Below are 14,048 nucleotides of genomic sequence, written 5' to 3' on the forward strand. Positions count from 1 at the left end.
GCCAGACCGATGTTCTCTTCAAAGAGCTGCAAAGTGAATCTCTGGATATTTCTAAGGGTTTTGAAAGAGTTTAATCAGCTATTGACAGTTTAAAACTGGATAGAAATGATGATGGATTTAATCGGGTGTGGAATGAAGCAGAAGAGTAGAGCAACAAATATGGCATGAAAGGTTTGTCTGTTCAAAGATCGTCACTCCTACTCTTTCGCAAACGGAAGATTCTGATAAACTTGATGCTAGTGACTGCTAAGAGGCTTTATTACATCAATCACCTGAACAAATATTCAAGATTGACATTTACTTTACTGGTGTCGACACAGTAATCGCAAACCTGCAATCTCGTTTTTCCCAGAACAACTATGGAAAAATCAATAATTTTGCCCAATTAGATTGAAATAACATTGAAAACAAATTTTCTCTAAAACATCCAGAAATTCTATAACATGTATGCAAGATTCTCTACACAGCTGATGTTCTCTTACTGTTGTGCAAGGAATAATTTTGTAAAATCCGATAAGAAAATTTTGAGAATAACTTTCCAAGAGTTAGATGAGTTTTTTATTCAGAATGACCATTAGGAAAATGCGCCGGATGTTCAGAAACCTGTAGAAACATCATTTTCTTGACCTATCACTACAGCAAGCTCCGAAAGATCATTCTCTACGTTACGAAAGTATTGAAAACGTTCGTAATGCACACCCCAGTACATATTTTTATTAAGCAACTGCAACGGAAAATCCGAACACCAGGTTAAGTGGACTCGCCCTGATGGCTGTTGAACAATAAATGACAGCAAAGTATATGCAAGAAGAAAAGCTAAATGTATGAGTTGACAGATTTTCAAATCTAACTGAAAGGAGGTTTGTGCTCCATTAAATAAAACTTTAACCTTGTGTTGCGTAGATAAAAGTTTCAGCTTGTAACAATTATTTATAACTTTTTCCTTGTAAATTGTTGTCACCAATCATGTACGAAATAAACTTTAAACGTTGCTTTGTGTGTTTTATTTACAGCTATTTATTAGATTGTTTTAATTCCCGTCTATATCTTAAGAGTGTAAACTTGCGGAAAATACAATGCTCCGACTTTAACTGAAAAGGAAACAGTATGATTTTTCTGTATTATTATATTTTTGATACTAAATAATAAACTCTTAATAAACTAATTTGTTCAGTGTATTTGCATACTATAATAAGAATAACTTTCTTTTAACAGATCAATAATCTTAAAAATATAATGGACACCTCAGTACATATTTTTATTAAGCAACTGCAATGCAAAATTCCTAACACAAGGTTTATGCACCAAAATATTGAGGATGAAAATAATCGGTTTTACTTTCAACTCAGTTGATGAAATGTTCAAAGTAAAACTTAATCTATGGTTGTACGTACCTTTAAGCCTTGATGTATTTGTACGTTTTAAAATAAAGTAGAAGCAATTACTTGTGGCTTCGCACGCAATTCTCGCAGTCAAAGGGCATAGTGTTGTTAGTCAAAGCATTCATGATGTAATATGATGACGCCCTATGACGTTGTAAACAGAATAATGCACAGATCTAATAACTTTAATTTCGTCTGGTTAAAGTTACTATAATGTTTATTGGTTCTCATTTAAGGACTTGCGCGTGTAAGATCGTGCAATGGTAGTTCGAATAAATGGCAATTCTGATCCCACCTTTGTGTTCTCCTGGCCTGATGCCCCGATCAAGAAAATAAATTCGTGTAAAGTTCTCGAAAAACTACTTTGGTTAATAAACCGTTAACCTCCGACCGTTTACATTTACTTTCAGGCTCTGGTATTTTCAGTGGGATAGTGGAGTCGGACTAGTTGCCCCCAAGATGAAGAAAATATATTCAAATAGAAGCCTACTTTGGTCAAAAAGCGTGTCTTCCAGCCCTAATGATCTATTTCCGGTCTTAGTATCTCCAGTACCATAAGCTGAGTTAGCCTCAACACAATATACTTGTACATACATACGTAGTTCTAAAAAGCATACTTCTGCCAAAAAAAAAACAAATAAGATCGGTTTTATAACGGTCTTAAAATCTGATATCTAAATCTAAATAGTAACTTTGTGTTTGATATCGGCATTTCACTACTTGCCAAATACTGCATACTTCATTATTGCTAAAACGTTCGGTTAAAAGCATAGTTTAACTAAAATCTTCAATTTTATCATCTGAAGAAAAGGTTGAATTAATAATAATTCTTACTTTTAACCTTATTCTATGGCTTGGACACTATAAATTCACACACATTTAAAAAATTTGAATTAAGTCAATTAAATGTATGATAATTTACTATCATTGGTAAATGAATAAAAATTTTCCAATATTAATTTTATTATTGCGCAAGGCCTTTAGGAATCAATGATTCAATCATCAGGCACTTCATAAATTCGGAAAAGCCTTGCGCAATAATATAATTAATATTGAACCATTTTTATTCATTTACCAGTTATAGTAAATTAAACTTTTTCAATTGCTTCACGATTCTTGATTCAAACATATGATAGTGTTGTTATAATACAATGTTAACATAGAACAATTAATTACATTTAGCAGGATCTTACAAATAATATTTCACAACTTTAGAGACCAAGATGGAATTTTTTTCAACATTTTAGAGACCGATGGGGCGTAGCCCGGAGGGATTTTCGAAAAACAATTTGCCTTTACTGTATTCATACTAGCAATGCTAAGAATATCCATGTTAATTTTCAGTAGAATCGGTTGAATAGTTTGCGTAAAAACAAAACAAACAAACAAAGCCACCTTCAAATTTGTAATATTGTTAGGATTTGTAATGTTTGTGTATATTATGTTGTAAGCAAAAGATAAAAATGTTTAAAAAAGTAATTGAGATTTATCTTGGGCATAAGATTAAGGTTGCTTACATTTAAAATTAGCTGATGCCGATTTCAATATTCTTAAATTTATTAGATCACATGTTCATAATCAAGAGAGGTAGATGGTCGTAGGGTTGCAGCCTCAGAAGGATTTATAATCAAGGGTTAATGCGAGCAGCTATGGCAAGTGTGCGCGCATGCGCGTGGGTGTGATAACAACGCTCCACTTTTACCAGTTCTAAACTGCGCGCGCTGAACTAGTTCTACGACACTCCGCTTGGTCTGCTCGCCGGTCACTAATAGCGTGTGTTTCTAGCGTTACCCGCTAGGTGGCACATACGGCGAGGGATTTCAAGCGGTCAAAACTTGAAAAGTTTATTTTTTTTTAGAAAGATTCATAATCAAGGCTTTAATGGCATTAAGTAGAAGTAGTTAACAGACTTTTGTATCTGTGCCACCCCAACTTAATGTCCACGCTACTACACCTATGCTTCTACTGCATTATTATTAGAGGATATCTATTTTGAAATATTTTCGTTAAATCATTCACAGAGTTTAAAGTTTTGTAAGGTAGCACAGAGGTTCCCCGTCTTTAAAATGTAATTTATCGGTAAACAATGTGAAAATTGTATGAGCTCTTGATAATGTAAAACAGTTTTTAACCACAAAAATCACTTCAGCGATACTTGGCACACGTTTTTAAAACGAACACAAGTTATGGCTTCTCTCTATTTTAAAATCTAGAAGTAGTCATAAAACTCGCTGCTAAAGTTATTGCCTTTTAAATGCTTTTGTATAAAGAGTTTTCAGTGAACTAACTAATATAATGACTGACCATATAAATACAATTAAAAACTACCACAATAGTGGGTTTAATACCATTAACGAGAGTGGGATGTAATTGCCTTTGATACTTTAAAAGCAATGCTGAAGTTCAACATATAGAATTGGAAAAATTCCAATATGTTAACAAAAATTTTAACATCAAAGATGTCATATTTCTGGTGATGACCATTGGTAACATCTCTGATATATGGCAAATTAATACTATTTTAACATTTATTTTCCGTCATTATTTTTTATAAGATTAATTTAATCTTTGTATTATTATCAAATTAATGTTACGTTTTTAATCTTTGCAGTTAACTAGATAATGTAAGATAAAAAATACAAATACACATATTTGACACTTATATATGTAAATAATTAATACAATTAATCGTGCATTAATTTTGTTAGAGTTCAGAAAAAAGTTTGGGTTAATACTCGTAGACCAGTTTAGGGTAATTTTAAATTAGGTTGGGGGAATATGACGGCTTACTGTTGGTCACCCTGCCAACTCTGTTCAACAGGCTGACTGAACTTTATTCTGCACATTCAGCGCTTGTCATTGGTGTAGTTTAAAAGTTGAACAACTTTGATAGAGTGAACTTGATTAAATCTTGATCAAGTAAATATTTTAATATTGCCTTTATTATATTGTGTTATACAATATTTCTGTTATTAAAACCAGTGCAATTGTGTAATATATTTGCTGTTGAACTGTGAGGTGAAAGTGAAATAATTAATCATTCAGTGTTTTTATTGTGATAATCTTCAATTTTCTGTATTAATGTCAATAGGTTGATTATTCAGCATTTCTTCCTATTGAAATTGGTTAGTAACTATCGAAAAAGAACTTCTTTAATCTAAAGAATGAAGATTTTGATTATAATCTCTTCACTTTCACTCTTGGGTAAGTTAGTTTTAACCAAATAGGCCTAGTAGAGAAATCTGTTTTAAAATTTGTTTCTTTTTTTAATATTCAAACACTGATGCTAAGCAACTACTGAGTCTATATATATATATATTTTAATTCCTTTTATATATTTATCATAATGATAAGGCAGTCCTTATAAAGTAATACACACACAAAAAACACATGAAAAATAAGTTAAGTATCAGAAAGCCATCCTTGACTTTGCCAAGAGATGCTTCTTATCTCGTCCAACCTAAAGAAAATTTGAGGCGCTTAAGTGATAGCTTGAATCTTAGATATTATCTCGAATGTTATATTTCCTATTCGTGTTCTATGTTATCTGAAGGCCACTATTTTTTATGAGTTTTCCTTATCGGGGATCGAAAATATTTACATTATTAGAAAGAACAGACTTTATTTGACTTACTGTACAAAATTAAATATCATTATGATGTTCGGTTTTTATTTTCTTCCTAAAGGAAGCAATGTCGGCAGGAAGTAGACTACTCTGTTCCTATCTACTATTTGTTATTAAGACTATATGAGTAGGTTATAAAACAGACTTCATGGTGATAAAAAAAATTATGGTTGCCTGTAAAGTCGGTTTTACGGGCGAAGATTTTACGTGACAACGTCTTTTTCTCGGTAGAATATTTATTGATATGAATATTATTAAATTGCACAATAGGAACAAGGAATTGAATGAAAATAAGAATTGCACAAATTTTAACTATAGAAATATATTTTGTTTACTAAAACATTGTACATAATTTGAAATTAATTAAAATTTTTTATTGTAAATTGTAAAGTTGAATAAAACATTTACTAAAATTGGAATTTGAAATTCTTGCTAAACACAGTTAAATTCTAACTCCGCGCGTGGTGATTGGTCGGTTTAGTTCGTTTGTTTGGTCGCACTGTTATGACAGGTTAGAGGTTATAATTTGTTATTTTAAATGTTTGACTAGCAATACGCGCTGTTTCTTCTCAATCGACTGAATTACGATTGATTGCAGAGTGATTTAAACTAATAATTTACTTAACACTATCAACATTTGTCAATAGTATGACATAACCTATAAACTCAGTTTCTCAACTTTTGTGTCAATCTAACAATTAATCAATCAATCATAGTTTACGATAATGAAATATCAGTGTACAATTATTTACCTTTATTGTTGTAGCTGTTGTAAATTGACGAATCTAAGCACTCCACATTTTCACGAATAAACATAGTTATCTGCTTTATCCCGTGCGGATCCCGTGCGGCGGACCCACAGTTATCTGCTTTATCCCGTGCGGCGGACCCACTGGACGGGCATCGTAACGTTACCGGGCGTTACACTTTTTCATGAGTGACTCCGAGCCACAACCTAATTTAAGACGTTGTCACGTCAAAACCCTCAAGATAGTACCTAAATTCAAGCTCAGATCATGCAAGCACACATTAACATGTTATATTTATAACATGTACGTATGTATTAAGTACTTATATATCCTATAATAAATAGTAGATAGGGACGGAATGGCCTCCTTCTCCCCTTTAAGTACATTTAAAAGACAGTAATATAAAAGTACATTATTACTTTAACAAGGCAAGTAATAAAAACAATACTTTTATACAAAACATAATTTGTGTACTATTATGAAGTGCTACCATGTTATCTGTCCACACGATATGTCAAAAATGAAATGATGCAGACTTGTGCATACAACCTCAGCTAAGGGAAAATTGGTGTGGCTTACTCCTTCCTTGTAGTCTTTTAGTCAGTGAAGTTGCTTTGCTAGTATGCGTGTTACAACAAGTAGATCCTACTGTAACTGATTGGTTCCTTAATTACACATATTATTAACTAATATTCGATATTTATACTAACATAGTTTAGCCAAAAAGTGTGTATCTGCCTGCAGACATATACAGTTTTTACTTCTTTGTTTTACAATATGATTTCAAAGGTCACAATGTAGTGTAGAGACTAGACCAGCCATGTTACAATGATATCTTGGATCTACTTTTATACACAGCTAATCTTATCTAAAATTTTCCACACATAATGCTTTGAATACCTCTGCTTAATCTATGATTCTATAGTATTTCTCATTTGTAGAAAAAAGATTTTAAGTGCTCAGTGAGATAATATGAGTGGTCAAGTTGTGTTTATAATATACAGAAGTGTATTAGTATGTATTACTGGTCTATTAATTCAAATGAAGTCACAGATCTAAAAATTAATTATTTCCAAGCATGAATCCATAGTTTATTTTGTGGTCTCTGGAAAAAAATGTAAAAGGGAACGGAATGGAAGATTACTTGTGTATGAAACCTTGGAGACCAGGCGAGGAGTTTGCTGTTTTATTCAGCCAATGTTCAATCATTTGGATTTAGTATACCTAGTTTTAAAACCTGGAAAATACATACCTCTTGTGTATAAAATAACATTCAATTCCACCCGTTGTGACACAAATTGACACTTTCAGTAACTGCATGTTCTTGCTAAAGGTTATCTCAGATTTAAACACGTAATAACCCAGTTTGAAATGAAGTTCCTTTTTTTAGAAATATAAATTTGTATGTACTGTTTTGTACTACTTTAATTCTAAATGAACACAAGGACTCAACAGGTTGTGAAAAGGAGCAAATAGAGTTAGACAAATAAAATGTTGTACATGTGTTTATGGGTTGGCCCTTATTTTTCCCTTTTGCTATTTTAATGTTTTAGTGTATTAAAGTATTGTTTTGAATTCAAGGGTATTTTTTATAATCTTTATTAACTTGTATTTTAGTACTGCACATTTTGCTATTACAGGGCCTGAAATTGCTTGATTGAACTTCACCACATGATTTTTTAATTCAAAGCAACAAAAAAGTTATTGTTCTATGTATAGTTCTGTAAGATATGGTTCTGTCTTTCTTATAAATAAAAATTAATCACAAAATATGTTGCTAAGCAGTAATCTTGAGAACGACTGGATCAATTTGAAAAATTCTTGTTGTAAAATATTAGTTGAAATCCGAGGAAGGTTTATAAGAAGAGAAAGAGGAGAAAAGTTATTATGAATACGTTGGAATTCTGAAAAATATTTTAGTATTTGTTTCATAATCCAAATTTAAATTACACTAAACAGCTGTTCACAGACACTTTCAGATGAAGTTAGATAAATAGGATGAAATATCTGTTTACATTTAAAGTTTGTAAAATATTAATTTTACGGTGCTTGATCAGTACATTGTGTAATGTAGATAGCAAATACAAAGTTAATACCTAACTTTTACTCCAGATTGCACCAGTGATGAATTTAAAACATCTTATTCATTATAATATTATTTAAACTCTGTTATAAAACTATCCTTGATGTATAATAAAGCTCTGAATCTTGTTACATATAGTACTCTAAATTGGTGGGCTTCCTTTACATTGTGCTATGGCATTTTAACAGTGGCTTAAGGGAACATAGAGGAAAGAACATTAATATGCCTCAGCAACAGAATTCTTTCACTGACTATGGTCTGAAAAACAAGATCTTACAACGGGAAACCTTATATATATGATTATTCAGTTCTATGTATGTATGTATACTGTATTTTCTTCATCTGGACAACAAAGCAAACTCTACTATGGCACTGGAAATATCTTAGACCATAAGAACTGAAGTAAATGCTTTTTGACTAAAGTAGGTTTTCAAGACCTCTATGTATTTTGATTTTTTATCAGGACAACAAGACGGACTCAGATGTGGTGTTGGAAATATAATTAATTCTCAACAGAAATGCTCCTACATGTGAAAAACATTATGTAAGAATGAAGTTTAACTCTGATACTTTTAACCATGAACACTGAAATAATATGACATATGCCTACTTACGTTTCAAGGACTTTCATTTTGATAATTATGTATGAAACCGTGGGTAGCAAATAGTATTACTTAATTTTTTATCCGTCTGTGTATGTCTGTGTGTTTTTCCTTGAAAAATGCTTAACTCTTAGATGGTCTAAGGAATAGTGTAGCGATTTGGAATTAGGGCTAGTAGGTATGTATACTACTATAACATAATCTCCTGAATTAACATTTTTTCCTCCTAACTAATTTAATTATAATGGATTTTTTATTAAGTTTAATTTGAACATTGGTGCAGTTACGTGTAATTAAAGAACATTGTTACAAGTGGCATAATTAAAGAATCAATCACGTACAATGGGCTTCTACTTGGTATAAGACACATACAACATTACGGTTTTGCCATTAGAATTCCAATAAACTGCAATTTTGAAATTAGTGTGTGTTTTTTTTTAACAGTAAATTAGTTTATAGTAAGTAAGATAAATATTTATATAAAATCACAGCTCTGTATTTCAGAACATTTTTAGAGTTGTGAAAATTCTAAGGAGGTGCACACACATGCCTATACAGACATAAAATCAAACAAGATAGGACCATGTACCCCATATGAACATTATTGTAATTTTTTTAAACATGTGGTTAAGTTAGATGGAGTGATTTCTAGAATGTATATGTAAGAAATGGCATATTAATTTTCTAATTCCTAGATCAGTTCTTATGACTCATTATTACTTGTTACATAAAAACTAAATAATACCAAATGTACTAGGCTGCCTTCGTTTTATTGGTGACCACCCTCCATGTCTAGTACAAGACAACTGTACAAATATTCTGTACAATCTTAACCACAGACAAACACATTACATGGTCTCTAGTACTTTGACTTTGAGAACTTTGTCTTACGTATAACTAATAATTAGTTATACGTAATTTGAGGAACAAGAAAATCAATATCTGCTTGAGCAATCATATATGCTTAAATATACTGTATATGGCAGAAACTTTCTTCTGAGAGTTATATACTAGATATTGTTTTTTCCGGTTTTCATATTGTCAGTGAGAGAATGTTTGGTTGCATTTTGCGTTTCCCATAATTTGAATTAAAAACTCCAGTTTTCAAAACAAAACTACACTTGTAATTCGATCCGTTTTTAATTGGGGGAAATGGGAATTGGGGGGAAATTCGTTAAAATTTACTCTGAAATGTTCTATTATCCTGAAAACTTGGGCTACAAAAAAGAAAAATGTAATCAAAGTGGTTAATGCAGAATTTTAATAGAATTTATTGTTACCAAATTTGGTACAAAATTAGTCAGGTAACAAGTTTCAGTCTGAAATAGTTTTATGTTTTGAGATATCATATAAAAAATAAATATTTTTCTACATCTCAAGTTGGTTTTAATGTATAAAACACCACGATAAGGCCAGAGCATTAATTAAATGATAAATTTCAATTACAGCTACTTGTACAATTCATCATATAACTTAAGGGCTAGTTTCATATTGTGTTCTAGAACTGCTCTACTAAAGTATTTATAGCCAGTAAAATTGTTGCTAGTTCACATCATACAACCTTAGGGCTTGTTTCATATTGTGTTCTAGAATTGTTCTATTAGTCATTTTAAACTAAGAATAGAATAGAACTGTTGGTGCTACTATTTCGGTGTGGTTTGTTGGTTCTGCAGAGGTCCTTGAGGATGTTTTCCTGTGTATGAATCCAGTTGAGATTCAGGCCTTAGCCCAAGGTCATTCTCCACATGCTCCTATCATTATCTGAATGACTTGCTTGCGTGACGGGTACATATTGCTGCTTTGCTGGTCATTTCTATGCACACCAGCCTTCATCCTGCATAATCATACCACTGGCTGACTGACACAAGTTTTAGGCGCTTTATGATTAGACACTGATTTTGAACAGAACTGGGGCTTTAAGGTCATGCCACAAAAAGTCTGTATCACCTTTTTTGTTTTAAGATAATATTTTTAGGGTGAAAACAATTTTTTAAGGACAAAAACACAACTCCATAGCAAAATAAATTTAGATATAAAACTTTCAATTGTGATAGGTTATTATTTTCTTACATTTATTGGAAACGGCTATGAATGAAACAAGAGTGGGAAATTGTACTTATATTAACATAACTTGTTTTAAATACTTTTATAAATGCTATTTCAAAAATAGCTGTTTTAACTGTTGTTGAATGTACAGCTCAAAGGTACTTTTCGTTAGGAGTTTCTATCTGTGATAACACTTTTATGGAGTTTTTTATAGTTTAGATGTTAAAAAATGTGGCAGAATTAGTAATTATGTAAATTACAATAATAATGGGTCGTTAAAGGATTTCTTTAATACTTCTCTTATAAGTTTAGATCATTCACTGTAGTAACTCACTTGCTGAAAAATAAAAGCAATTAAGTTAAAGTGTCATTACTTAAATTTTCAGCTAGTTATTACATTCAGTAAGATGAAATTACTACCTCAATGTTGTTTAGTAAACAAACCCATAAAGTAAGAAAAACACGATAGAAAATTGTGTAGACCGTCTGATTGTATGTTTAATAGTATTTGGTTATAACACATAAAACAAATTAAATTAAATTTAAAAAAATATTTTTTAAACAGTGTTGTAGGCATCCAAACAGATTTCATAGCAAGTGTTAAAAACAACAACAAAGAGCTACTAATTGCAGTTGTTGAAAGCAACAATCAATTGGTCATTAATCAACAGTTAAACAACAATAATTAAATTAGTATATTTTGAGTGAGGAATGGCACTCAGCTCCTCAGGCAGTCTATTTATATTTGTTGTAGCAAAATATTCTTTGTATTAAAATGTTAATTCATCCTAAAGTAATTCATATTTCACTATTCTTATGTTTCATTAATATAGTGGTCATTTTAAAACCTGAGATGATATGTTTATTTTTAATAGAAACATTATAATAAGTAATGGACCTTGCTCAAGGAGCTTTAAACATTAAGTAATAATATTGCTATTGCTAGAACTTTTCTGTATAGTGGTGTGAGTGTGACAGCTCATTATACGGTAAGGTATCAAGTGTTAGGCAGGGCTGCAGCTAGGTACTTGGTAGGTCTCCCCAATTAGCTTACCCAGTCATTAAGTAATATTATTGCTATTGCTAGAACTTTTCTGTACAGTGGTGTGAGTGTGACAGCTCATTATACGGTAAGGTATCAAGTGTTAGGCAGGGCTGCAGCTAGGTACTTGGTAGGTCTCCCCAATTAGCTTACCCAGTCATTAAGGCTTGTTTATTGATGATTGCTGCATCATTGTCACGACAGTGGTGTAGTCATCTGCTCAGGACTGAGCTCTCTCTTCTCGGCAGATAGTGTCGGAGCTAGAGATCTGGCTTTCTTAGTGAACTAGTAAAGAAATAACTATTTTACTAAAGATTAACTAGTAAAGAAGTAATAGTTTCCTAACTGTTGTGCGTTGTTCTTAAAACATCTGGTAGAGTAATGTGTTTACTAAAGTACCGGGTAAAAGAAACGTGTATTTCATCCTGTGAACTACTTATTTATAAAACAAAAACATTCAATAAAACTTCTATATTATTTTCTTACTCAGTAGATTTTTTTAAATTCAATAGAAATAAATAGATGTAAATAAACAACTATTTATATGTTACTGTGGTACATTTGATTTTAATAACAATGAGTGCTTGCTTCACAACAAAAAATGTATTGACTTAAGTTTTAATCTTGACAGCCAAATTGTCCCTTGTTATTAATGCCATAATCACCGTTACAGTTGTTGTAAGCAGCATTTCAAGGGTTTTGGCATGTATTACAAAATTTAAACAAAATTACTTGAAATAAAATGTATATATATTAAGGAGAAACCTATCCAATGACCTTTTAAGCCTGATTCTCGCATCGTCATGGGCAACTGGCCTGTGCAAGGATCTTATCAAACAGAATAAGGGCTAGAGTCGACACAGTACAAGGTCGATTGTACTGATTGATTGATAAAGAGCACAATCACAGGCAGGATTTTTTTGAACCTGCGCTATCTCTAACTCAGATCTAAAGTTTGACATCTTAGACAGATTGGCCATTGGCACTCCCATTATATATATATATATATATTCATTTATATATATACATATACATACAGATGGATATTTTTCAAAAACGGTTTTTATTTAGATAGGATCAAAACAGATGTTTTGACTGAAAATAAATACATTTATATTTTAACACAATAATATTTTTCTTAATGTAATGTTTGGAGAGCAAATTATTAGCTAGATTTTTGCCAAAAAAATTTCTGTAATAGGCTAACTTAAAAACTATATCTATCAGACCATTTTGACTTCAGTATTATACACATGTCTTGATCAGATTGTTTTACGATGGTAACAAAGATAAGATTTCTTCAGGTTAATGGAAATTAATGTATTTTCAATGTAATTTAATCTGTCAAGGACAGACGTAAATGTGAAGGATTTAATTGAAGAGAGGAAAATTGTTGTTGATTATATTCTATGGCCTGTAGCAACACTCGTCTATCAAGTTTGCGTCACTAGGCAGATATTGACTTGCTAATGTGGTCCTATAGTCTAGAGATTGTCATTGTGCTTGCGTTGAATGGTTTAAATCTTTGAGCTAGTGAACATTTCATTGTACTAGTAATAACTAGTCATTGTAATAATGCTGTTTGTAAGAGTTAACAAATATTTAATTTATAGGACTCTTATTGAAAATTGTTAACTGTCTTAAAGTTGGACCTGTCACCATTGTATGTTGCTACTTAAATCCTAAACCATGAATACAGACATACAGTTATGTTATAGATAAATAACTCTACCATTGTAATTTTTGGTATACTTACATATTATCAAATGACTCATTTATGAACATTCAATATAGAAACAATGGATTCATAACGTTAAATGAATTGTTTCTATTGGAAGGGATAATATTAAAATGGAAGGAATGGGATTTGATCTTCCATTCTCTATTTTAACTTAACTAAACATAAACTAAATTTTTTTAACATAATTAAAGGTTTTTTTTTAAGCAACAATTTTAAAGCTTTTATAGTTTTTCAATTTCAAATAGCTTTATTCAAAGAAAATGAACATAAGTGTACATTAAATAGTGTCATTCGTAATTCTAATTGCGTGTTCTTAAAACTAGGCTTTATGTACTTCACAATCATTAAACGAAATGTATCTACATGTAAAACTCGTCAATTGAATATAATACTTCGTTAACTAAATAATTCCTTAATCTATTCTTAAATTTGTTAATGTTGTTTTCTCTTCTTATCATACCTTGCAATGATCTAAGAAATTTTGCTCCTGTGTATGTCTCCCTTTTGTAAAACATCATAGTGTAGGCATGATTTGATATATTTCTTGTGTTGTATGGGTATATTTCAAAAGGTTCATTCGCTTCTATTGAATTTTTCTCTATATACAAAATTTTATCATATTAATATTGCCCATGGACTGTCAGAATTTGCATATTCTCAAAATATTCCATAGCTGATTGATCATGTTCTAATTTGTTTATAATTCTTATAGCTTTTTCTGTTGTTTAAGTGTAAGATCAAGATTTTGTTTATTTGTCGAACCGTAGAAACAACTTAC

The 14,048-nt window shown here is 31.2% G+C and overlaps 1 protein-coding gene across 1 annotated transcript in view; it reads left to right on the forward strand.

Moving 5' to 3' along the window:
• Positions 1-4,208: 4,208 nt before the first annotated feature.
• LOC124366082 (27 kDa hemolymph protein-like) overlaps positions 4,209-14,048 on the forward strand; it is a 30,923-nt gene continuing 21,083 nt past the window's right edge. The window contains exon 1 of the mRNA XM_046822312.1: positions 4,209-4,586. Coding sequence (XP_046678268.1) covers positions 4,547-4,586 — 40 coding nt within the window. The 5' untranslated portion in view covers positions 4,209-4,546. The remainder of the gene's footprint in view (positions 4,587-14,048) is intronic.

This window comes from Homalodisca vitripennis, chromosome 7 (assembly GCF_021130785.1).
Source record: "Homalodisca vitripennis isolate AUS2020 chromosome 7, UT_GWSS_2.1, whole genome shotgun sequence".
Classification (NCBI taxonomy): Eukaryota; Metazoa; Arthropoda; class Insecta; order Hemiptera; family Cicadellidae; genus Homalodisca; species Homalodisca vitripennis.